The sequence below is a fragment of the Dunckerocampus dactyliophorus genome, chromosome 19, assembly GCF_027744805.1.
Source record: "Dunckerocampus dactyliophorus isolate RoL2022-P2 chromosome 19, RoL_Ddac_1.1, whole genome shotgun sequence".
NCBI classification, from domain to species: Eukaryota; Metazoa; Chordata; class Actinopteri; order Syngnathiformes; family Syngnathidae; genus Dunckerocampus; species Dunckerocampus dactyliophorus.
This window is the reverse complement of record NC_072837.1, coordinates 6,939,857-6,965,356: the sequence shown is the minus strand read 5'-3', so window position 1 is coordinate 6,965,356 and position 25,500 is coordinate 6,939,857. Positions and strand designations below refer to the sequence as shown.

Genomic DNA, 25,500 nt, shown 5'->3' with positions numbered 1-25,500 from the left:
TCGAAAGGGTATGCTGGAGCCTATCCCAGCTGACTTCAGGCGACAGGCGGGATACACTAGTGATAATGACGATGATGATAATAATAATAATAATAATAATAATAACAACAATATGTACAATCATAATACAAAATATTACTTTTATTCCTACTATTCCATATTTTATTCTTCCTTTCTTTTGATTTCCTCCTGCTTTCCTTCATGCTTTTAAAATTAAATATTGATTATTATTGGTCATTATTATCAGTACTGTAAAAGGTAATATGCTATATTATATTATATTAGTGTAATATTCAATATTTCATTCATTTCCTTTCTTTTTTTTTTGATCGCCCTCTGCTTCCCTTAGTGTTTAAATTAAATTGAACAATAGCAGCAACAATAATGATAGTAAAATATAATAAATCATATATTTTCATAAAGTTTGTTACTAATTTAATAACAATAACAATTAAAAATAAGAAAAGGCAAAACAATCAATAAGGGGGGAAAAGGAATTCGCCAAAAAAAGACAGCAACAAAGAAAAAGGTGAGTAAGAAAGAACACAAAACAAGCAGCAAAACACAAAAGGAAAAAAAAATCCAAATGAATAAATAAAAGGGCAGAAGAAAATGACATTGAAAAAAGAAGCACTAAAACAAAGACCATAAAAGTGGTATTAAGGATGAAGGAAGGGCAAGAATTAAGGAGAAAAGAAAGCGAGGAGAAAAAGCAGAAATTGTGTTGGTGACCAAAGCCCAGTAGGCATCGCCGTCCAACGTCAGCAACCTTGTCAATAAAGTTTAGTTTTCCACAAAGCACTGCTGACATCGCTATAGAAGCACTGGAGGCCATTTGACCTCCACAACAAGCCAGGATGTGTGTGTATAGCAGTGTTTTGTGACACTATCAAGAGTCTCTCCACTTTGGAAGCACCTGGAGCTCCAGCTGTCACTATCAGTTCAACGACTCAGTACGTTTAAGATGAGGAGAGTGAAAACAACATTTTAGAAGTGCTCCATTACAGGTTTAGGACGGTCGTATGGATTCATGTGTGTTTGTATGCACGCATGCGTGTGACAGTAATATTGCAGGAGCTTTTTAGGCCATGGCTTGTCTGTAATGCAAGCTGGCATTGCTGTAAGTGTGTGTGCGTGCGTGTGTGTGTGTGTGTGTGTGTGTGTGTGTGTGTCATGATGATGTACTCTGTCACTGTGGGAACCAGAGGGCAAGACTTTGAGCTCCACTCTGACCATACAACTCCTGACAAACGCTAACGTTGACGTGCACACTGAAATGCACTGACAGATTCTTTTATACTTTCTTATTAGTTGGTATCTCTTCCAAACACATGACGACGTGACCTACTACATCGTGTTGTGGTGTGTGCTGATACGTCACGAGTATAATAAACATTTTTCCTCCAAAATACAACGCAACATTGTAAAACATGATAGAAAAATACAATAAGCGTGACTGCTAGTGATATCAACGTCTTCAAAGGAGTATTAGCTACACTGGAAAAAAACTTTTCCAGTGTAATAACATTTTCTCCCTTAATTTTAATAGTTCTTTTCGTTGTGGCCCTAGTACTCCTTCCTAACCTTCAGTGCCTGCGGGACACTGAGATTTAATTCACAATTTTGTAATTTTTAATAATCAAAACGACATTGTTTTATATATTCATATACATTTTTAGATATTCAGGGACAAAGCAAGCGATTCATACTGAAAATACTTTTGAGCTCAATCAAAACAAATCATTGACGAATTGATGTAAAAGCAGTCAAGATGATATTTGTCGTTCTCCCTGCTTGTGAAAGAGAAAAACACCTCCAGGAGTGATCTGGGAATCCCAAATCAGATCTCTCATCATGCGTTTGTGCTGGTAAAAAATGTCTTCTTTGCTCTGATCCTGACAGACCCAGCACGCACAGGGGGGAGCAGTTAATGGCACATCTCTGTCATCTACATAAATATCAATGGACTGGGCCTGTGTGTATCTGCTTGCAGGCAATCTCACATCACCCAGTGGACCAGTTTCAGCCTCTGAAAATGAAACCTGGATCAATGCCCTGCTGCAGAACATGTTTTATGTATCCAAGTCATATCTGGGAATGCACCTGCATTCTCTTCTGCTGTTTTCTCAGATTAGCAGATACATTTTCCTAACGCAACCCCCCCCCCACCAACAACTCCCTCTGCTGATTTCACAATGGCATATATATTTAAATGTTGAATGAATATTAATATAAAAACGCCAAGCAAACACGGCAGTGGTGGGGCTTAGTTCTGTCCATACAGTGTTTGTCCTGCATACATATTAAAATTCCTGCATATTTTTAGAGGCAAAAAAACCAACATGTTCAATATTTCTTTGATTTCCCTCCGCTTCACATCTTGATGTTTCTAATAAATAAACATGAAGTGCGAATGAAGCTGCTATCATTTCTTCATTGTGATACCTTTGTCACATTCAGACAGGATTAATATTCTTTTTTTTTTTTTTTGCCTATATCCCACAGAGCTGCAAAAACATCTTTTCACATATTGGAAGAGCACGTTGATTTCGAGCGTACAATGCATTTAAATAGGGCTCGCTGAACCCTGAATGTACTTTCATCAGGATCCTCATCTAGATTGGTGGCATTCATGACTGAACAACTGTCTCCTGCTGTGACAGGATCCCTTATTTATTTGTTTATTACTGCTTTCATATTTTACAGGGGAAAAAAGATGAAATAATCACTATTCATGCTACATAAACATCAACCATTCGTGTTTTCAGTCTAAATGGCCGTGTTTGACGGCCAAATTTGGAGAGTCACACCTTGCTCACACAATACTTAGTACAGACATACGCTCATGCAGACATATAGTATGTACGAAATGTCAATGATTAGAAAGTTCTAGAATTGATTTCTTTTCCCCAAAGTGTGGCACAGCGAGCCTCCCCTCCACAGAACACCTCAGCCCGTTTACCCTCTCACCGCTCATTTTGCCTTTTAAAAGTTTTTCTTTATTTTTCTCAAGCGGCCTGGCGTCCCCTGAAGCAGTCTGACACCTCTTTGAAAAACGCTGCTCTCGATTATTCAAAAAGAAGGTTGTGTTTCTTCACACCTGTCCTAACAGATTAGGGATGTGCATATTTATACTACTTTTAAAATGAATGAAAACAGCTTCATTAATGGCTGACTTTAATAGTACACAACATCTCACAGGGTTTTATGGCATCTGCCCAAGGTATGATTTTACACACGTTTCAGACTTGTAGTCAACTTAATCTTGCTTGTTGGCACATTCTAAAATACAATTAAACAAAACAATGGGGAAAAAAAGAATAACGGGCCAAGCGTACTGTGTTTGGGCCCACTTCAAACCTAAAAATCCAACACTTTATCCAGTGTGAGTGCTCTAATACACGCTCAAGTTCGACACGCTTCACCTCCTTTGGCATGATTGGAATGGATGGGCCAGATCACAGCACAACTGTATGCACGTGCACTTGCACGCATGAAACGTAACCAAGTCATATGATGCCTAATGCGATCGCTTCCTGCGGGTTCTTAATGATAACAGACACATTTTACAATGAAAGGAAGTAAAGACTCAAAATAATCCACAAGTAAAACCCACGGCACACTCCCTCACCAGCGACTACGTTGGTGTGTGTAATAAAGACGTGTCATTTCATCAGTCATTAACGCCAGCTGTCACCTTGCGCAATAAAAACAATCAGAACGGCTAAAAAATAAAACTGAAATTAATCCACAGAGTCAGGGAAATTGTAGTAATACAGCAGTGTGGAAGTGATGCAACAACAAATGGGTCAAAGTTCGAATGCTTCGTGCGAGCGGGAGGTGAAATCCCGCCCAGCACACGACAGAGCGGTCTGGTGCGAGTATGCTTTGTCAGTTTATATTCATAGTATTCGCTTCGGTGTTGGTTTCGCCTTTCTTCCTCCGCTTCCATATTATATGCAGAATAATAAATATGAGATTGTTCCTCTGTTTACATATGCACACATTGTCCTGAATCTGATATGGGTATATTCTTTGGATAATGAGCTGACTATCTACATTTAACGTTTTCCTCACCCTCTTCTCGATGTCTGTTCTTACCCGCCTCCTGCCTTTCTGTCACTCTCGTATCCATTCCATTCTGAATCGCGCTCGCCTTTACCCCAAGTGCTTGTGTGCCCCCCGCTCTCTCTCTACATCTCCCTGGGAGATGATTTGAATATGTGAGCTTTTCAATGTGAATGAATAAAGAATCTAGTCACAAACACACATTGGTGACACCTTATTAACCACATGTCAACTGCACGTGACAGCTGAAGTGCACACAGACATGCATGTGCACGTGCACACATGCACACACGCACTCCCTTTCCGTGTGTGTCAATATTGGATTAGTGCGTTAGTGTCTTAATAGTTTGGGAAAGTGATCAAATTTGACATTCACCACTTTTGAATTTGTATAATTCTTTTTAACACTTAACATTTTCCTAGTGATCACGTGGATCTGATCAGATGTAAGCATACGCAGGAGGTAGGTTACAAGTGGCACCAGTCGACTACATTTCCTCGATCAACTTTTTAAAATGGATTTAATGGGATGGGAGCATCTCTGAATGTTCTGAACTCCTGTGTCGATGAAAGTGTCGCTCAGCTTTCCATAGCTGATGTCAAGTTGTTGACTGTAAACTAATTGAGACGACAGTAGCAGTGACTCCACTGGCTACAGCCAAGTACTGCATCCAAATTCTCCTCCATTGATTCAAGACACGACGAATCAACAATCAATTCCACATAATTGAGCAAACTGTTTGGATTGCTTAGCCTTGGTGGAGGTCTGTGTGAGTGTGTGGTGTGTCAGGAGTTGGATACAAACACAAATGCGTTTTCGTCTGTGTGATTTGAGACCTCAAACATCAATTTTCAACAAGCCCTCACCTCTGACGATAAGACCGGCAAAGTTGGACACCCCGGAGCCGCGCTCTGACTGTGTGACACAGCGATACAGATCTTGATCCTGATTGGTGACTTCGTTGAGATGGAATGAGGCGGAGAATCGTCTGTGGTTGATGTTTTTCCTCTGAGACACGGGAATATCTTCTCCGTTTCTCCTCTGTAGCGTGGACATGGAAGAGGGCATGAGGGTTAACCATCTTGCTCAAGGTCTCACGGCAGCACACACACACACACACACACACACACACACACACACACACACACACACACTTGTATGTATCATATCTCACTGGCAGCAGGTTTGAAGGTCATGACTACAATAGAGCTGGAATGAAATCAGCAGCTATTAAAGTCTTAATCGTATTAGCTGCCAGAATGTATGGCCTGGGGCGCGTATGTGTGTGTGATTTTACTCGTTATATAAAGTACGGTGAAAGGGTTGTGTTTACTTTTCGTTCATTTCCAACATCTATTGACCAACATGCCAGGCTTCCTTTAACATGTTCAGGACATTTGCTTTCAATAAAGTGCGTCTGTTAAGCCACACAACTGCTTCTGTTGTTGGTGGTGTATGGATGTTTCGTGCACTCCAGCGTGTGTGTCTTTACCTGAAGCCAGAGTTTATTGTTCAATGTATCTCGTCCGGTGGCGATGCATTGAAAAGTGGCGTTCTGACCGGCGTTCACCTCTACATCTCCAAGACGCAGGAAATGAGGGGATTTATCTGCAGAAAATGAACAGATTTATAGGAATATGCACCTGGTTGTAGAGTTTATAGCTCAGCTCTATGTTCATTCAGTGGGCAGTATGACTTAGACAGGTACAAACAATGTATACATTTTGGAACATTTTGTAACCCGCAGCAATATGTTCACTATTACTACGATTAGATTTTAGAGGAGTCAGAAGAAGCTAGACCCAAACATTGCCACTGGCTGGTAACATCGTTGTCACAATGTCACAGCTTCTAATACTTAAGCACCACGCTAAGGTATGGAATAAGCCTTCTGAACCCCCGAAGAGGCAGTGTGGCTATTTTTATTCTAGGGATGTGATTGCAATCATAGATAACAGCTGAACAAACACACACAAACCCACACTAAAAGAAGCGCACACACACAAACCTGTGTGTCCACAAATGCAGCTGTGAGAATGAATGCTTCCACTGTGGAAGTTATACTTGCCGCTTTCTATTCAGTTTCTCCTATCTTAATATTCAGACCACTCCCAGGTCACTTCACTGATGTAAGAATTTGAGACATTTTGACAGCCTCTAATTGGGATGTGTTTTATACATTTTAGCTGTATGACATTAACTCAATAGACTATTAGAAGTCGGGCCTTGCTGAAACGTGTCACCGCTGCCACGAGACACATGACCAAACGGGGATTTAATTGCCGTCATTCCTATATGTTTGCATCCTCCAGACGCCTGTCGACTGGCTTTCGATGAACTCACGTGAGAGTTTTAGGAAGAGGCCTCTGGTGGTGCGGAAACACCAAGGAGAGAAAGAGGTTCGGAACGTAACATGAATTTAAAAACGATCGCAAACCTCATCACTTTGCTGTCAGCGCAAAACAGGACAGCCACTGTTCACTGCGTGCGTGCGTGCGTGCGTGCGTGTCTGTTTCAAAGAGAAAGAGAGCTGAGTGGTCAGAATCTTCTCTCTCCATGACTGACCTAATACCGTTTCATTTCCCGCTTCACTCTCTCCGATTCCCCCCGTCTTTCGTCTCCCGTCTCACACTCTTTGACTCCTGTTTTATTTATCTCGTTTACCTACTACAACTTGGTGGCCCCCCACTTGCTGCTTCCCTCCTTCTTTGAGTCACCTTCTAGTCATTCCCACTTATCTGTCCATTCAACTGCGACAAAAACCATCCCCGGTTCAGTCTAATTAGTGGCCAGAGCTATAAGCGTCTACTCAGCGAACTAGGACTAATTGCTAGCATGCTAATGACTCACCGCATGGGTAACTGAGCACCTGAATGTCATCTATAACGATGAAGCCGGCTTTCCTGTCCGAAATCTCTGCTTCAAATATAACCTGAGGACAAGAAATAACAGGGTTAGCCTTTTATATACATAACAGAGAAGAGAAGTCAAAGCAACTGAACTTTAAAACACACAGACTAAAAGGTGCAGTGGATCCACAAATGTTCACAATTTAGCACAATTTCACAATTTAGTTTTTGGTCAAAAATATTTTTCCTCCAAAAACAGGTGTTCTTTTTCAGTAAAAATAAGCATTTAATTTGGTTTATGCCGGAAATAATTTATAAATACTTGATAACACAGGTAAAATTCACAACATACATGTACCACTGTTAAAAATGGCCACAATTTTTACATGTTTATCTTTATGCACTTATTGATCATTTATTTTCATCAAGCATTGAGGTTTCGCACTTTGTTCGGCGGTCCATGAACACACTGTAGTCATGTGCTACACTGGCAACACCATGGCTCAGATTCCATCTGTTCTTGGATCACCTTACATTATCATTCATTAGTGGTGAGTACCTATAAATTTTATACTTCTAATGACTTTAATAAGTGTGTGAGGCATTTTTAGGGCTTAAGCCTGGATTGTGTTGCAAGTGAACAATGGCAATTGAAGAGAAAAGGGGAGGGCTCTGGTGCTGAATTTAATAATCAGTCTCTTCTACTGCAAATGTCGCTTTTCGCTGGTGGTTTGAGAAGGTAACCCCCACCAAAGAGCGGGGATCAACTGTACACATGCACTTGTGGCACCCCTATGAGTTGTACTCAAAATGCTTTGGAAGACATGTTAGATACAGATATCCTCAGTTTACAGTACATAGTGTTATAACCTAGTGTTATAACCATTAGCCAAATAGGTTTCCCCCCCCGCAAAAACGTTTTGGTGGCCATGTTTTCCTAAAATCTTTTTACAGACTTGTGCTTTTTCCAATTCAGTGATGATTCGACAAAACACGATAAAGTCACAGTGGGTTGTTCTCTAGAGTGCATTGAGCTGTGTCAGGAATTTTAAGTAAATCAAATTTTTTACAACTTTGGGGTATAAATAACAGCACATGCAACACAGTGTGGGTGCCGTTTAGCTGAATGTTCCACTTTGTGTGCGGCGGTTCAGAAGTATAGGTTATACAAATGCATACAAAACAATAGGACACGACAAAAACAAAACACACACAGTAAATAAACAGCTGTAATTGTAATTGCATCTCTTTGGTCACTATTTACATTAGCTGTCAAAGAGACAGAGCTAGAAAAGTTGCAGCAAGATGAAGTCCGCACGAGCCCCGAGTGCGGTACAGATAAGAACATGATGACCTGCCGGGTGTTTGGATTCATATATTCAGTCCAACAACCCTCTGAGATTAATGCTTCTTCCTGTTGGACCACAGTAATCTCCTTTGGTACACATAAAATGCCTGACAGAAAAACTAATAGAACGCAAGTGAGGTTTGGAATGAAGGCCGCATACTGTACATATGCTCCTCATTCCCACTTCCATTCCTGTGTCATTGCTCTTTTCCCGTTTCTTTTCATTCTCTTGGGTTTATTTTTGCCAATCGACATGAATGCGGGCACACTGTAAAGCCGATGTGACCTCCTCGTTGACACGTGTCTACAGAAAAGCTGATTGGCTGGTTTCAAGACATACTGCTCGTATCATACAGTCGTCCCTTGTCACATCGCTCTCCTCTACCTCACTCTCTCAGTTTTTCAAAAATGAATGAATAAATGATAGTTGTTTCGTGGTTGATACAGCCTATTAGAAAACACCATGCATATTTACGCAAATTGTACGTATTTTTGGCCTAAACTAAGCATTTTCAAGCAAATGGGTAAATGAATGACAATACATATAGCATAAGGCATTCAGAAGACATATGTTGTGTAATATCTGTGACGTGCCAAGGGGCCTGGGAAGTGACGTGTGTTACGTCAGCTAGTTAGAGATGACTGTGTTTAGCGGAGTGTTCGCCGTGTGGAGATTGACATTACATTGATGAGCCAATAGGCACTGCAGGAAGTACGCTGCTGATGCTAACACGTGAGTCTTTTATTTATGTATATTCTATTCTATTCTATTATTATGGTGAATGATATTTTCACTGTTAGTAACCTACTGATGACGCAGCATCAGGAGCAACTTCTTACCCAAGGATACACGATCACGGGAGTACGGAGGATCGAACCTGCAACCTTCAGGTTGGGAGACGACTAATGACTCCACCACCTGAGCCTAAAATATGAATACATTATTATATATTACTGCAGTTATTACTGTATAATTATTGCAATTTTTATTTCAAAATAGATTAAATATCACAATCATCATTGAATTCATTATAAATATTAGAATGTATTTTTTTTAATAAATAATACATTTTCTTTATTACCCTTACCTTCCTTCACTAATTATTATAGTGAGGTGTATGGAGTTCATTTCAACGTCGGTTAATGCTACCAATTGTACACGTTTTCATTGTGTTTCTTTGGAGAGGAGCACACAATTGAACAGATGAGAGACAAGAGAGAGGATTAACCGGTTGTTGTCATTCATCAACCGTAAAAGCATCCATGAACTGTTTACCCATGACATGTTCTACCCTCCCCTACCAATCTATTCTGTCTGTGCACTCATCATTCTTCCCGCCAACTCCAACGCCAGCTCCACTCTTAGTTGGTACCTTTACGGCATTCCTTCTGCAGAAATAACGGAGTTGTAGATTTTGAATAAAAATGTCAAACCAGGCAAGGATAAGGATGTCGCGTGGGTTCACGGCTGTCTGGGTTATTGGCTACTGTCAAGAGCGAAACAAACCTAACATTATGAATTCTGAGGAATTCCAAGCCGTCACTTTGATCACAGAGCAGGCCGTAGGTGATGGTGTTAAATCCTGTAATTATATTGTAAATAATCTGCAGGAATGAAATCGTAGAGAAAGTACTTGGTCATGACAATGTGCAAAAGTCTACCATTTTTTTCCCATTTTCATACTTTCAAAAAATGTTTCAGATCATCAAACAAATTTCAATATGGGTTAATGACAACACAACTAAATACAAAATGCAGATTATAAATGAAACTTTTTATTAAGGGTGGCTGGACATTCTCCATCAGAATCACTGTGTGGTTTTTTTTCTCCCTGAATAATAAAAAGTTTCATTTAAAAACTGCGTTTGGTGCTCAATTGTGTTGTCGTTGACTCATATTTAAATTTGTTTGATGATCTGAAACATTTACGTGTGACAAACCTCATCAGGAAGGGGGCAAACACTTTTTCACACCACTGTATATACAGTAATTTGTCAAGTAATAAATAGCTCAAATAAATAAATAAATACAAACCCCATCTTTCTAATCATGGCTGCCGTATGGGTGTGAACGTACACTCCCTAGCCTCATTACCATGCAAGCTTAAGTGCTAACACAGAAACATGTTTGAACACGAGAAGATAGCGTCATACCACTACCAAACCAAACCCGTTTTCTTACACTGAAAAAAACGCAATATGCCCTCAGCAAACAAGGAATAATTAGGTTCAATTAGAACATGTTGACACATGTTTTTTTTTTTTATGCTGGCCATCTCCTCTCACAGTCACCGAGGGGGGAATGGGCACCAGATGGGTCCTTTGGAAGATTCTTCCACCCTTCGCTTTACAGTGGTGTTATGTGGTCCCAAGGCTGTATGTATTCATCAGGCTGTGTGAATGTGTGCCTGCCCTGACACTCATCTGCCACATGCATGTCAACAACACCCTACCACTACTGAGACACACACAGATTATACAGACTAAAATTGCACAACTATACAATACGAGAAGTTGTCAAGTTTTCACATGGCATCAGCTAAAATAAATATAAGACATAGCGGCAATGTTCAGAATGATTAACATACACACCCTCGCACACCCCATGATCTCTCACTACGTCTTTCTTGCCTGATCGTCACCTCCTGAGCCTCAGTCAACACAAATAAATCAGTGGCCTGCCTCACAGCATGTGCATATTTGTTTCTGACGCTGTGTGTAATGTTTAAACTACAACACAACAAAAATATACGTATAGGACATACCCTTCAATTAGTTCATTCATCAATCAGAGTTTGGGCTTTTCAAAGTGTGATAAGACACCAGAAGACTTAAGGGGATGTGCAGCAGCTTCAGAAATTTAAAGAAAAAATGTGTTTTTCAAACCTATGCTGAATTGAGTTGTGTTTAAAGGCAAAATTTATTGATTTTTTTTGCAAAAGAGTATACGGTGGGTGGAAAACGCCACAAAATATGCCCCAGAAAATCTATTTTAGAGTAAGGAAGGCTGAGGAGGGAGACTCATTGTGCCACACTTTGAAAACCCCTGGGCTAGGTCATTTGAGCCTTATTCAGACTGCCAAAGACTATGTTTTGGATATCACAATGGCATTTTGCTTCACTTTGCAATTGTGGAGATTCAAGATCCAGTTTGTGTAACAATTGAATGACCTCGCAAATTATTTTCTTCAGGATAAAAGAATTTATACAGGCACAATCAAACAATCGTGTAGAAAGTCTTTACAGAAAAGTGAAAGCCACAAAGACCAACACAATATTGTGCTTCACTTCCTGTAGGTGTATATACTTTGTCCTTAGTCGTATGCAGTACTTCCTTTCTAAATTTGGATATCTGCTGATACCGATAGTACTCCGATACCAGAGCTCCATTTGCTTCAATATTATTATCATTGTAGTGTCTGCAGAAAGTGGTGGTCGATCAACAATCACTTTATTGAACAAAACAGGTTACTGTCTGTTGCAACCCCGCCAAAATAATATCAGAGAATATAGCTAGACGAATCAGTGGATCAGCACATGCAATACCCCCCCCCCCCCCCCCCCCCCCACCACACACACACACACACACTCAGCCAGACACTTTCACGACTTCACAGAATTCTTAACATCGCACATAACTTCTGGGTCACTAAGTCTACTGGAGAGTATGATATTGTAGAGACACGGGTGTTTTTTGTAGTGTTAAGCGTTTGTGATGTCTGACTGTCACGTGTGGCCATGAGCGTGTGCGGCTCGAGTGAGGACGACGGCTGCAGTGCATGCGTGGAGACAACTAAATTCGCGGATACTGATACTGATAACTGGATGAGATCGGCCCAATTCCTACAGGAAATAGTAGGGAATATACTGAATTTTAGAAAACCAAAGGCTCAAGAGGGAGCTCACCTGGTATTCATTGGGCCAGAAGGTGGAGACGGCGAGTTCGGCCTTCAGCCAGTCTTTACCTGTCAAGATACATCAGTGAGCAGATGTGAACTGTTCACTTAGTGTTGGAATATTTCAAAAGATAAGAATGTGATTGGTGCTGGAGTTGTTACCAGTGTAGGAAGTTACATTCCAAATAGGGTTGGCCAAGGGACCCTTGTTAACCTACAGTCATAAAAAATGAAAAATGTTACATAGAGGTCAGTACAGCTTTTATGTGGCACTGTACAGCTCCAGAGAAACCAACAAGATGGTGTCAATTATTTGTAGTAAGTGTGATTTCAAATCATTCCACATATTATACTGATGATTTTCTCCTTCAATTCTTTCTCTTCCTTAAAAGTGGCACGAAAGGCAGCATTATCATCCTGTAGCACCTCGATATCATCCTGTAGTACTTTGATATCATTGCACAATGCCCCTATTTTCCTCCATAGGGTTTTTGACCTCCATAAAAGTGAGGTCAGGCAGCATTATCATCCTGTAGTACCTTGAAATCATCCCGTAGTAGCTTGATTTCATTATTTATATCTTTCAAAGAATCTGTACCTCTCGCTGGTCTGAGTTCAAGTTGATGGTGTGGGCAAGCTGTTCTGATCCCCGAAGTGTAGTTGGGGAAAGCGCCAAAATAGTTCAAAACTCTAGAAGTAACGGTAGAATTCTTGCCATGATTGTCCTTTCCAGTCAACCACAATAAAAATGGCTTTAATAATGTTAAAAAACGTATTTAGAAGATCGTAAACAGGTTTTCCATGCCATAACTATGGAAATATTCCATTTATAAAAAGGGAATCCTACTTTTCGGAAATTGATTTATCGCGGCAGAGTCTGGAACCAATTAACAGTGCTAAACGAGGGATTACTGTAATATCATTTGTAAGTGAAATAAACATTGCTGTTTTCTGTACCTTGACCAGGACATTGAGGGTCCCAGGACTGGAGCCATCAGGGCTGATGAGTTGATAGTTGAAGTCAATACAGTGGGTGTCATTCTCCTTCATCACCGGCAGTTGAAACCTGGCCTTCTCCCCAACTTCATACTGAGAGACATCCACATACATGTAGGAACCTGGGAACAAGATAGGGGGTTGTCTTATACTCTATTCAATACGGTAATCTGTCCTTTAATTCATTGTTAATGTTAATTCTGTTGAATATGCAGAATTGATTGTTTAGTTATGTCTTGAAGTGACTGAAGACAAATACAAATACAAACAGTGCCCAAATAAAATAATTTACAGATAATTGGTAATTTTCCTCACTGTTGAGTCAAGAAATGTAGTAAAATTCCATTGTGGCCGTGGTCTATATACACATCTACAGTAGTTAAGTGTTCCAAAACATACATCACGTGGCGGTGCTAACAGAATGACTTTACACCCAATCCAGATGTTTTAATAATCAGCTTAAACCTAATCAGATGCTGTGCCGGTGAAATATGATGATATGCGATACTTACACTCTATAATCTCCAGTTATGCTGTACCACATACATACAAAGTAGGCCGAAAAATACCACTAGCAGAATATATACACAATACTTTTATTGGAATATTGGCTAACTCATCCATGCCTTCACTGGAAAAAGATGCACAATACATAATGCTAAATAATACATATTATCTGTGCACCATTTATGTAAATACAATACTCCACTGTAGCCAGTTAATTGTATTTGACAGTTAGAATATACACATTAAGAGTGCTACAATTGACTGTAGAAGAGTGATGATTATCCATCATTGTTCGGCTAATCTACAGTGAGAATATATTGTTCTCTGTAGAATAGAAAAGGGCAAACAGTAGCAGATTTTCAATTGGTGCACAAAAACACGTCTGCATTGCGACGCCCCCACACACACTGTATGCCAATCATTGGTCCTTCTCGTTTCATCTCTCTTCTGCACACATACACACTGACAAGCAATGTCTATCCTTGGCACAATAATCCTTGCATTTTGAAAGTCCCCAACAGGAAGCAATATGACTTCATCCAAGATGGACGACAGCCACATGGACCAAAAAAAAACCTTTCTGGGAAAACTCTAATATTAGTCTATCTTACACAGACACACAATAGATGTCACTGCTGTTCCTTCTGGTATCAAACTGATACTGAGACAGTGACATGAAGTGGATTTAAGATGCCAGGGCTGTGTGGCAGCTAAAAATACATGTATCAGTCAGAGCCCCAGTTATGTCAAAACGTACAACATGGCAAGATATAACCTTTACTTAATCATATCATTGCCAGGTAGAAAAAAAAATATGGAAACTTTTAAATCACTAAAATCAATAAGTGGATTAATACACCTGGGGAAGACATTCCCAAGATACTGCGCAAAACTTCAAGGTTTGTAGACAAAAAGAAAACGAAAATTGCCCTAGCAATGCTGTATAACAAAAAAAACGTATTTGTAGTCGGAAAAAAAATTAAACAACCTTGCATGACAAAAGCCCTACAAAATCAAACTAACAACAACACCTGAAATCTGCCAATTTCTAAGATGGCTGCAGTCTTTGAACTGCCGACGTCTAAAATGGACACTAATGGAATGACGACACAAAAGTAACAAGGCTAAAAATACCCCTGAGACAGACTTAAGACCTAGATATGTCACATCAAAGCGACAACTGCAGACTTTAGACAGAAGAAGCCTTTCTTCAACATAACGTAACATCCTCCTGTTGGTAAAAGTTATGTTTTATTTTATGCAACCATTCAAATTGCAAGCAGTTGTAGGAAGAAAATACCCACAATCGTGCCATTTATCAAAAAAAATACTTACGTTTTAAGACAGGTTTTTCAATAATGCCGAGTGGTATGTAAAAGTAAGTGATTACTGTTTATTTTTCCTGGTTTGTCACATTTGGACTTACTTTGTTATACGTCAGTGTACAATGCTACAGCCTTGAATGGACAAATAATGAGCTCTGGTGCAGTTCTACGCCTGTTCCCATCCTCCTCGGCTGCTGACAAATGGAGACGTGAGGAGAATGGCAAGCCAAAGAGGTTTGAAGTGGAGCTCGCTGACAACATTATGAGTCAAGAGTATCTACTTTAGTCCGCTGAATCACACAGTCCCAGCCCGTGAATGTTCAACTGGCACCAAGCACACTGCCAGCGTAGCGCCTAAACCCCACAGCAGCGAGCTTGTGCCAACGCCAACCCCCGTGGCGATTACATAGATGAGTTTTATCTCAATTGCAAAAACAGCCAAAACCCTCTCCTGCAACTAACAACTGCAACTAACAACTAAGACAAATCAGTGTGGGTTTTAAGCATCAACGGTACAACTGAACTACCAAATGACTGTAAATTAAAAACACTGAGTCCAGCTTTTATTGTGTAGCTTGTATTACAGCTTGTTTTGTGTAATGATTGAACATTTGTATCAACAGAGGCTTGCAATTATTCCTCTGCATCTCTGCAACTTCAGGGAATTGGAACCTGACCAAAACTTAGGGGGAAAAAAAGTTCCACAAAACTTCTGTCATTCATGACTTTGTGCAATACTGTACTTCAATTTGCCGAGACTTTAAAAGCATCAAAGTTCGGGTGTGTTCTGCCTTTTCTGGGATTTTTTTTACTTTTTAGGAACGTTCATTGAAAAAATTTAACACTGTCATGCATTACATCACGCACAATGTCAGCGTACAACATACAAACATCCGATTGGCGAGTAGGCTTGGGCGATCATTTTTATATTTACCGGTATACATTTTTCCAATGATAAAAAAAAGACTCATACCGGTATAAATGGTCATTTAAAAAAAAACGGAAAAACGCAGAGTTGACGTGTTTTTCCTGTGACTGCGCACTGTATCGACGCATTGGCGCATCACGTCTACCACAGCATGGTCCAGCGGTGGCGGAGAAAGCAGAGCAAACAACAAAACAACAAAAGAGAGAAAATGAGCATGGCCGAAGGCAGAGGAGAAGCAGCCGAAGAAACTGTGGCTACACAGGGAGGTTCCTCTGTAACATGAAAGTGGTTTGGTTTCGATAGAGCAGACATCTTTAGTACGGACATGTGACTAGCCGAGCGACTCGACCATATATTAGACTCTACGTCTACTACCTAACTAGCGACTGAACTTTGAAGTTGTCCTGTCTCCAGACGTTTTTTTTTCAGGAGGAACACACAGGTGAAAACATCATGAGTGAGGACTATTTTACGACGACCACTATTTTACCACTAATGCTAAAATATGCTAGCCTGTGGTGGTGTTCTTATATGTATTGTTTTTTTTAAATGTAACGTTGAGACAGTTGCAAACAGACCGTATACCTAATTTACACTAGTATCATAGCTCAGAATGTTAAGTTAAGAAACTTAAAAGTTGCCTTTACAGTGAATAAAGGCTGTTTTCACATGAAAACGTCTCAGCAAAAGTTGGTGGACTGCAGCTATTTTATTTTGTAACAGTTGGCTGTTGCATATAAAAGTGATGAGGTTTTGCTCACACAGCCTCGAGGCTCTGCTGTGTTTCTGTTATGCTCTTTTTGCAAAACAAGGCCTTTAATGTTTAATTGGTTTAAGACTGGAATATAAATTTATTGTGGGATTAATATTTAATTGTTGGAAAGCAGTATTTCACGCAGCCCAAAATGAAAACACAAAGTAACCGATCCTGTATTTTCCCTACACTTGATAATGACATTCTTTGAAATTACCAACCCAGGAAGAAATCTCAAATACTGGATCTTTCACCCCCTCAAGCAAAACATGTTTTGCAGCCGCAGCACTGGTGTTCTACACACTTTATATTATCGTACTATCACTTAAAGTGTTAGTCTATGTAACCATACCTTTAGGCGAGACTCTTTCGCAAGCAACATCTCCAAACCATGAACCGACTCTGCCAACCGAGCGCTCCTGCACTGACTAGCTTCTAAATTCATGCAAATACCTGTTAACTCTCGGGCTCGGCATTTAACCTCTTGAAATGTCCCAACTCTTCCCTGTCAACGAATTGACACCACTTCTGATGATATAAATAGCACCTTACTGGACAGGGTTCTTCAAGACAATGTTTGCACAATCATGCACCAAAACACACATGATGATAAGCAGCAGAGATAAATAACATCGCATTGTCATGGTAACAAAATCTTAATCTTCCGCAGCAGAGGTGCAGAGAGGCGAAAGCAGCGAGGATGAGAGGTGAGAGAGAGTAAATGTTAAAGGCGAGGAGAAAATCATTTCATCAACAAGAGCTTCGACCCAACTTTTGCCGTGTTTTGTGTTCTTGCACAGAAGGCTGCAACTTCTAACAACGCCTGCATAGTTTTAGTTAAACATGTTGCTTTTAACATTGTAAAATAGGCAACCTTCCCTGTTCCCTCCTTTTGATTAATGACCTCCTGTTCTTAATTAGACCCTCAGCCCTGAGGCAGAAAGATTTAATTCCCCCTTCATCATCATCATCATGGAAAAAAATCCAACACAATTACGGAGGAGAACGAGGCAGGCTTTGAGTTTGGATTGGATAACAAGCGAGGAGCTGACGGAAGATGCTGTAGTATTCATCTCTCCATCGGCTGTATATAGCTTTAATCCTGCTCGGGGTCACACAAAGCTGGAGCCTATCCCAGCTGACTTTGGGAGAAAGGCGGACTACACCCTGGATAGGTTGTGACTGTACGTCAGCTGAGTGAACAAGGACACAATGAGAGGCCTAATGCTGTCCTCGTGCAAGACCAACAGTTCTTGGCCCGCTTCGGTCTGTTTTACAAAAACCCAACCCCTAGAGTTATGTCGCCGTGCCCACAGATCCCCTTGATGGACACCATTTATTTGTCAATAGAGATAAAGTAGTTGTGTTATCAATTATGTGGTCTGTCTCATCAGTTTAAATTGATATCTTGAATTGATACCTATTTCAAATGTACACGTCATCCTCTTGATGTAAATTCTTAGATATCAAAAATAATATTTTAAACAGCTATCTGCATGGATGTACCTGTAGTTACTCTTGTTTGACACTGACTCATGAGTGACTCCGCTGGTTGTAGGCAAGTAGCGCACTCCATTGTGTCACAATTGTTTCAAGACGCGCCTATTTAACAATCACTTCTGCACACCTGACTGTAGGAGTGGCCGATATAAATGATACGCAATAAAAATTCGCCTACGATAGAGATTTGAATTCTATTGCAGTAATGCATGTTGATGATGCAACCTAGCCGTGCCCTGCAAAACTGAGCGAAAAAGTGCAACACGTCGTCAATGTAATGCGGAGCTGTAGCTACAATGACTAAAGTATATATGGAGCCGCCCATCTAGTTACTAATCCTCAGTATCATTATTACTCAAAGAAGACGAGGAATAGCGATGCTAAGACAGAGAAGCCATGCTAACCGGTAAGCTAGCTTGAATGTAACGTTGCCAAAAAAACAAAAAGTGCTTAGTACCCTTTGACACAAGTCTACCTCGCGTTACAGCGGAAAGAAACCAGCTTTGAACAGGAAATTAGCAAGTACAGTCGTCCCTTCTTTGTCGTGATAAGTGAATTTCTACAAAGTAGAATGTAATGTTAATAAACACAATCATTTTTTTGGAAATTTCATAGAAAACCTCTTTGATTTTCTAATTATGGTTTTTACCATTATTAGAGCCCTGTATGCATGATATAACACCCCTATAGTCACCTTTACATACCTTGACTTTGTCTTACACAAAATAGTAAGGCAAAGTAAGAAGCCAAAAACGTACCACACTTCCACATGGAATGGGAGGAGAACTTTTTTTTTCCCCAGTCTATCACGTCGGACATGCCATGGCTGATTCCATGCAGTGTGAAGGTAATGTAATTATATAATAGGTATCGTCTCGTCAGTGTAGCATTACTGCCACCTAGTGACCAGAATACTACATGACTTGTCTTTCAATGTTGTCTGAGTAAAAATAGGCCATTGTCAACCACAAAACAGCGATTATTTATAAATTAATTCTTTTTTTTTTTTTAAGAACCACCATAGAGTGAGGGAGCGATGTTCGAAAAGCGATGTGGCGAGGGATGACTGTACAGTAGATTAATAAGCGTCTCGAAAGAGAATAATACAACAGTTACACAGAGCAACTACGCTGTGAGCGAACGCCTCCGAGAACCGCAAAGGTTGCAAAACGTTATTGCATACGTCAGCATCCAAAGAAGGAGCCTTTGTAGCCTGCAACCTGTTTAGAAATAGTTCTACTATAATTTATATGTCAATGAATATATCATGATATATATCGTTATCGCAAAATAACAGGTAATTTATTTTGCCCATCCCTATTCTCAGTGATAGTTACCCTTGAAAAGGTTAAGACCAGTTTACTTACCTTCCTATACTGTGGCTTAAAAGAGAGAAGTTGACAAAATACATCTAAAATACATCGAGTACAATCGCTCACCTTTGGGCAAGTAGGGGGACACGTATGGCACTTCCTGGGTATTGATGTGTGTCCAGTCAAAGTCATCATAGGGATCTTGTTGGTAATCACACTGAGAGAAGCCTTCATCAAACATACAGCTTCCTGCAACAAGGAATGGAAACAAGCTTGGTTGACCTCACTTTAAAAAGAAAGCATAATGCCAATGTCACGGTTGGCATAATATAAATGAAGCAGGTTATGATGACATTGACTAGACTGAACATTTCTGGTATTGCACTTTTAATACATCTGTTATTTTTGTTGTGCGTGTGTTGGAACTGATAAATAAAGCACCAGGAGTCCAAGTTCCAACAGTCATCCATCAAGGTTAGACACAATCACCCCTGACTCAACCGTCAGCAGCCTTCAGCTGATCATCTGAGCCCATCACCACCACCTCTGGGCACGCATGTGTGAGCTGGCCGCCACAGGCCCCGCCCTAACAGGAAGTCGCACTAATACAGAGAGACGCCGCCTGTCCCTGGTGGCCAGCAGAAGCAATCAACTCGCGATGATATGTGGCTTGTACCGGCAATGTTGCTGGTAGGAATTTAGCATGGCGATTACTGCTAGCCATCTGATTCATTGACCCCACAGCTAGGCATGGTTTGTGCTAATAACATGGCAAAGAAAAGCCCAGGACCATCTGATGCAAGTCTCTAATTGTCAGCTGGGACGAGATGAGGCTTGTCTTGGCAAGCAAAAGCAATATGAACAAATCTATTTAGCCCTCTATAAATAATATCAAAGACAGTGGCACTACATCCCTATACCAATATAAGGAATCACCCCTTCATCCCAAAATGCTGTCATTCGAAAGCTGGTTTCATCAAACCAAGCGAGCGAACATGACAGCTGATGATTGATTAAATGGGTAATAACTTTAGCTCTGCAGATGATAATGAGCCATTGTTCTCCACAAGATTAAAAAACGGTTGGGAAAAATAATCATGCAAATGATCTGATTGTGTTGGCACAGTTTCATGTAAAGGCCGAGGCACACTTAAAAGTCTGGAATGCTCACATCTAACAGTTCAGTTCGCTGCAGCTGGGTACAATATGGTAAACACCGGGCGTGTAGCAAGATCTCGCGAGATTAAAGCGTGACAAGCGTTCTCGTCCAGAAAAAAAATGCTTTGTGGGCACCAGGCCTGTGACAATAACAAATAAATTGTTATGTAGAACAACGGCATGAACAGAGTGAGCCCTTTTGTCAGTCATACAGTCTCTTCGTCTTGGTGGGTACAGGCTGGGCCGGTATCATATGCACAGAGTGCAGAAGAGTGTAATGTAGAAACGATATTAGTAGATTGCAATGTATTGTCATTTTTTAAAAATGTTTTTATTTTATATATTTAGTCATTGGTGCCCTGCGATCGACTGGTCCAGGGTGTACCCCGCCTCTTGCCCAAAGTCAGCTGGGATAGGCTCCAGCATACCCGCCACCCTGGTGAGGATAAGCGGCATAGAAAATGGATGGAGGGATATTTTTTCATTGTACTTTTCTTAAAAGTAAAGTTAAAATCTCATCTTGTTCTTGTGGGCGCAATCTCATGTGTCGTCTTGTCAACTGGTCTCTTGACACCTCTTGTAAATATTTATGACTGCATTGTAAACGTTTGCAAAATATCTGATCTGAATTGTCCCCCTTTTTAGTCGCGCTTTGTTTGGGTGCCACTCAGAGTGGTACATGTAGCCACGCTTGTGGAGAAAGACGTCCGTTGTCCAGGTACAAGACAAAGTAATCGTTTTCTCCCAGTAGTTCCAGAAGTTGAGAAAGCAGTGTTAGTTTTTGAGTAAAGTCAGTGCACTGCATTCACTGCACGGTATTGCATTCATTTTCTTGAATTTAAACAGGGGTTATGATCCAAACCGGGCCGCATGGTGGCCTAGTGTTAGCATTTTGGCTTCACAGTCAGGACATCGTGGGTTCGTATCTCTGTGTGGAGTTTGCATGTTCTCCAGCTTCCTCCCACATTTCAGAAGTGTGCATGTTAGGATAATTGGCGACTCTTATGAATGCGAGTCTGAATGGCTGTCTATGTGTGCCCTGCAATTGGCTGGCGACCAATGACGCATGGTGTGCACGCTCCTCACCCAAAGACAGCTGGGATAGGCTCCAGCACACCTGTGACCCTAGTGAGGACAAGCGGTATAGAAAATGGATGGATGATCCAAACTATATTGTGGCGAACTGAACTTCTTTGTGGAAATGTGGCTTGTCTTGTTCACAATCTGAATACTTTAGTAACAAAGATGTATTCCAACAACAACAACAACAACAACGGTCTTCTTCCAATACCCCAAACCACAAGCAAAATGTGATCCATGTATCTTAAAGCAAGCCACGACAAAGCACTTCCAGCAACATAAATCTCTAAGTATTCGGTTAGAGCTGCAGCTACCTGTGTCCTAGAGCGAGCCGCAGCGGTCGTGATGGAGAGCAAAACGACAGGCCTTGAGATCCCCCACTGATCTGAGCTGGAGCTACAGTGGGATACCAAGAGGAGACAGCCGCTGCCGCAGGAGAAGCAAGTTAACGTCAAACTAAGTGACTGATTTCGGCTGCTGGCTGTATGGCTGGCTGTGACTCACAGCCTCAGAGATGCATCGGACCACATTCCTTTTGGCGTTCTTCTGAAAACCAGCCTCTCTCCGTGCAATTCCGTTCAGTTCCATTCAATTCTTTTAAGTTTTTGTCACAGCGGGTTACCTCCGCACGTGACGTGCAGAGGGCATGCAGTGCGGCTCCGACAACGCACATTTTATCGAATTTGAACTTGGAACTTAATTCCGCTGATATGTGTGTATGTGCGTGTGTGTGGAAAGGACTTGATTTTTTGTCCCCCACAGTGTGTGTGTCACTTTACATCTTACTGTTTGGTAGTTCCCTGCATGAGTGGAAACAGCAAAGTGTGCACACCATGCTTCGTGTCATGAGAAATCCGTAGCAACAGCAAGTGTCTGTAGACATTACACACCTTGTGTATGTTAAGTGACGGATGTTTATTAGTTACAGCTTCACAATGTTATGTACTACCGTAGGCTCCACTATTTGGGAACATACAGTAAGCTTTATCTCTTTAAAAGGCAGACATTTTGACCAATATTGTGCATGTGCAAATTATGTCGCCAGTGATTGTAGTTCAATACAAAGCAACGTAGTTCTCAAGGGTCTGCTTATGTTGTCACACACTTACTTGTATCTAGCATGTGACATGCGGAGACGTTGCTGATTAAGAGTATAATAAGAAACAAAAAAGAGAACCAGTTACTGTCGTTGAAAACTTTGTTTTCAAATACTTCTTACTCTCCTATTTGTTTTATAAAGTGAAAAATATTTGTGGTCCTACTTTTTATTCGTATATGAAGTACGGTGTGAATATTAAAAGGGTGACTGAAAATACATTTCTGGGGATCGTAAATCAAAAATCACTCCATACTCATTACTGTTCTCTGGTATTACCATATCTAACTTATTGTGTCGAGATATGGGGTAATAATTATAAAAGTAATAATAATAATAATAATAATAATAATAATAATAATAATTCGCTAAATGTACTGTCAAAAAAGTTAAGATAATCCATAACGCCGCATATAGAGAACATACAAATCCTGTATTTCTAAAATCACAAATATTAAAATTTCTGATCTGGTGAATCTGCTTTTCTTCTCTATGGAAGGACGGCAGCGACAAGCACCTTCCACCTCCCGCATTCCCCCGCCCCTTTATGGTGGGATGGAGTACTGCAGCGCCTCAGCATATGATATTTCTATGTATTTTATTGTCCAATTAGCAAGAACTCTGATGTCACACTACTTATGAAAATGATAAAAACGATTGGGATCATACAGAATAAACAAAACAGAAACATTTACAACAGTTCAATGGCCAAATAATATTTATTTTATGCTATTACCCCCCCCCCCCCAGGTGAGGTGACAGGTGAGGTTCTGCCTCCTGTATCATACTACATAAAGAGTATCTAGCATGTCAAATTGTTACACAAGAAGGTAAAGTGAAGTACCAGATGTTTGGGGGTCTGCTAAATTCCCACCAACTTAAACTTTACAAGGGCTTGTAAGTCCATTATAGTCACCATGTAGACGTTAACCTTGTCTGCCTGCCACCTGATGCCGCTTATGGACAATTATCCGACTAATTCGCTGAGAACAGCTGTAGACAGTAAGGGTGAAACTAAACACTGAAATTTAAAGATATAGTACTATGATAAAGGCATATAACAGCAACCTCACTGTGCAGTGCGTGTATATATATGCAAATCCAAATACGTGTATTTAAAATGCTTGTGCGCATAGCTTAATGTAGTAGTTTTAAAAAAATCATATAGGTATATGCAGTATACGCACAAGCTCGTGTCCAGATGGGTCATTATGGCCCCCCCTCTACTCCATTCACAAGGACACAGAGTGAGAAACATGACTGCCCTGCTAATCACTTTCTAATCAGCTTCTGTGATTGGCTGCCTTGCTAATGGAATAATGGTGACTCATTTGCATAATAAAATAATTAGAGGAATTTGATAAAGGCTCAAGGGCAGAGGGGGCATCACACACACACACACACACATAATTGCACACCAGAGTGACAAAGGATAGAATGTAGCGTTGGCATAAACCTTGTTGAAAGGCAGCAGACACATTTGTCCCTGTCACTCCAAATTTTTGCGGTTATTTGCAATGACCCCACCCCCAAACAGTCGAACGTAAATGCTTCACTGTTCAGATTTTGGTTACTTCCAAGGGAGACTCCAGAAAAGCTTGGACAATGTTAATAAGTCACATCTAAGCTTGGATCACAATGATCCAGTAGCCAAAGGTAAGGTTTATAAAAGGTAGGTTGGTTGAAAGACTGTATGGAAGGTTGTGCAAGAGGGGTATTCTAATTAGCCTCTACCTATGTGGTGTACAGTAACATTAACAAAAATTAGGGGTGTCCCGGTCCGATAATACCGAATAGCAGTCCAATATCAGCTAAAAAAAAAAACAGATTATATCGGCCTGCCTCTAAAATCTCTGATATTGGCACTCCGATACAAGCAGTCCAACCGGGGGAGTTTAATACAACCAACCTCACCAACCAACTTAAGTGTAAAGTCTGAAGTCATCAGTGAAACCATTAACTGGGCTCATTCAGCACGCCTCCGTTGATCGATGAAGTGTGATATTGTGCGGTGAGGTGCAATATACAGTCTTTGAAAATGTATTTTAAATTTACATTCCGAAGGCTAAACTTGGAAATAATTCCAGACCACCGTGAACATGCTAAGCTAGTGAGTGTGTTGCTGTGTGGCGCACAACGTCATTGCAAGCACACAAATATCATAAATCGGCAGAAAAAAACGATAAGCCACATCTAATTTTTAGGCCAATACCGGAAGATATCGGTCTACATTCCTAAGTGGTGGTGCATGAGCCACGACCCTGAAGTCAAGAGAAAAGCATTCTTGATGTGAATTTCCACAGTAGTGACTTGCTTTTGTTTGCTTGTGTGCGTCTTTGTTTTGCAATCTATGCTGACTGCAAGGGACACTAATAAAGTTGCCTTATTTACTCTGTGTCATCTTTACTTTTTTTTGTTATCTCCCCATGTCTGAGAATAGGTGAAATTAACCTGAAATGATACAAGGTGACATCAGAGAAGCTGACACACTCCCACTCGCACTCACAGACACCCTCTCTCTCCTTTCTGTCACGCTTCGGTGGCCCTTGCAGCACAATGCCATCAAAGCCCGGACCCCATATACACACACACACCTCGCCTGGTAACCATATACAGGACCAACCACACACACAAATACTTGTACACACGACTTGCACTGAAACACACAGACACATGAACAC

At 40.7% G+C, this 25,500-nt stretch overlaps 1 protein-coding gene across 24 annotated transcripts in view; it reads right to left on the bottom strand.

Moving 5' to 3' along the window:
- Positions 1–25,500, bottom strand: part of ptprk (protein tyrosine phosphatase receptor type K) — a 99,285-nt gene that overhangs the window by 44,131 nt on the left and 29,654 nt on the right. For all 24 annotated transcript variants that reach the window (XM_054760850.1, XM_054760854.1, XM_054760853.1 and 21 more), the window contains 7 exons: positions 19,612–19,734; positions 13,120–13,280; positions 12,325–12,376; positions 12,173–12,231; positions 6,920–7,001; positions 5,562–5,677; positions 4,936–5,110 (listed from right to left, as the gene is read on the bottom strand). In XM_054760850.1, coding sequence (XP_054616825.1) covers positions 4,936–5,110; positions 5,562–5,677; positions 6,920–7,001; positions 12,173–12,231; positions 12,325–12,376; positions 13,120–13,280; positions 19,612–19,734 — 768 coding nt within the window. The remainder of the gene's footprint in view (positions 1–4,935; positions 5,111–5,561; positions 5,678–6,919; positions 7,002–12,172; positions 12,232–12,324; positions 12,377–13,119; positions 13,281–19,611; positions 19,735–25,500) is intronic.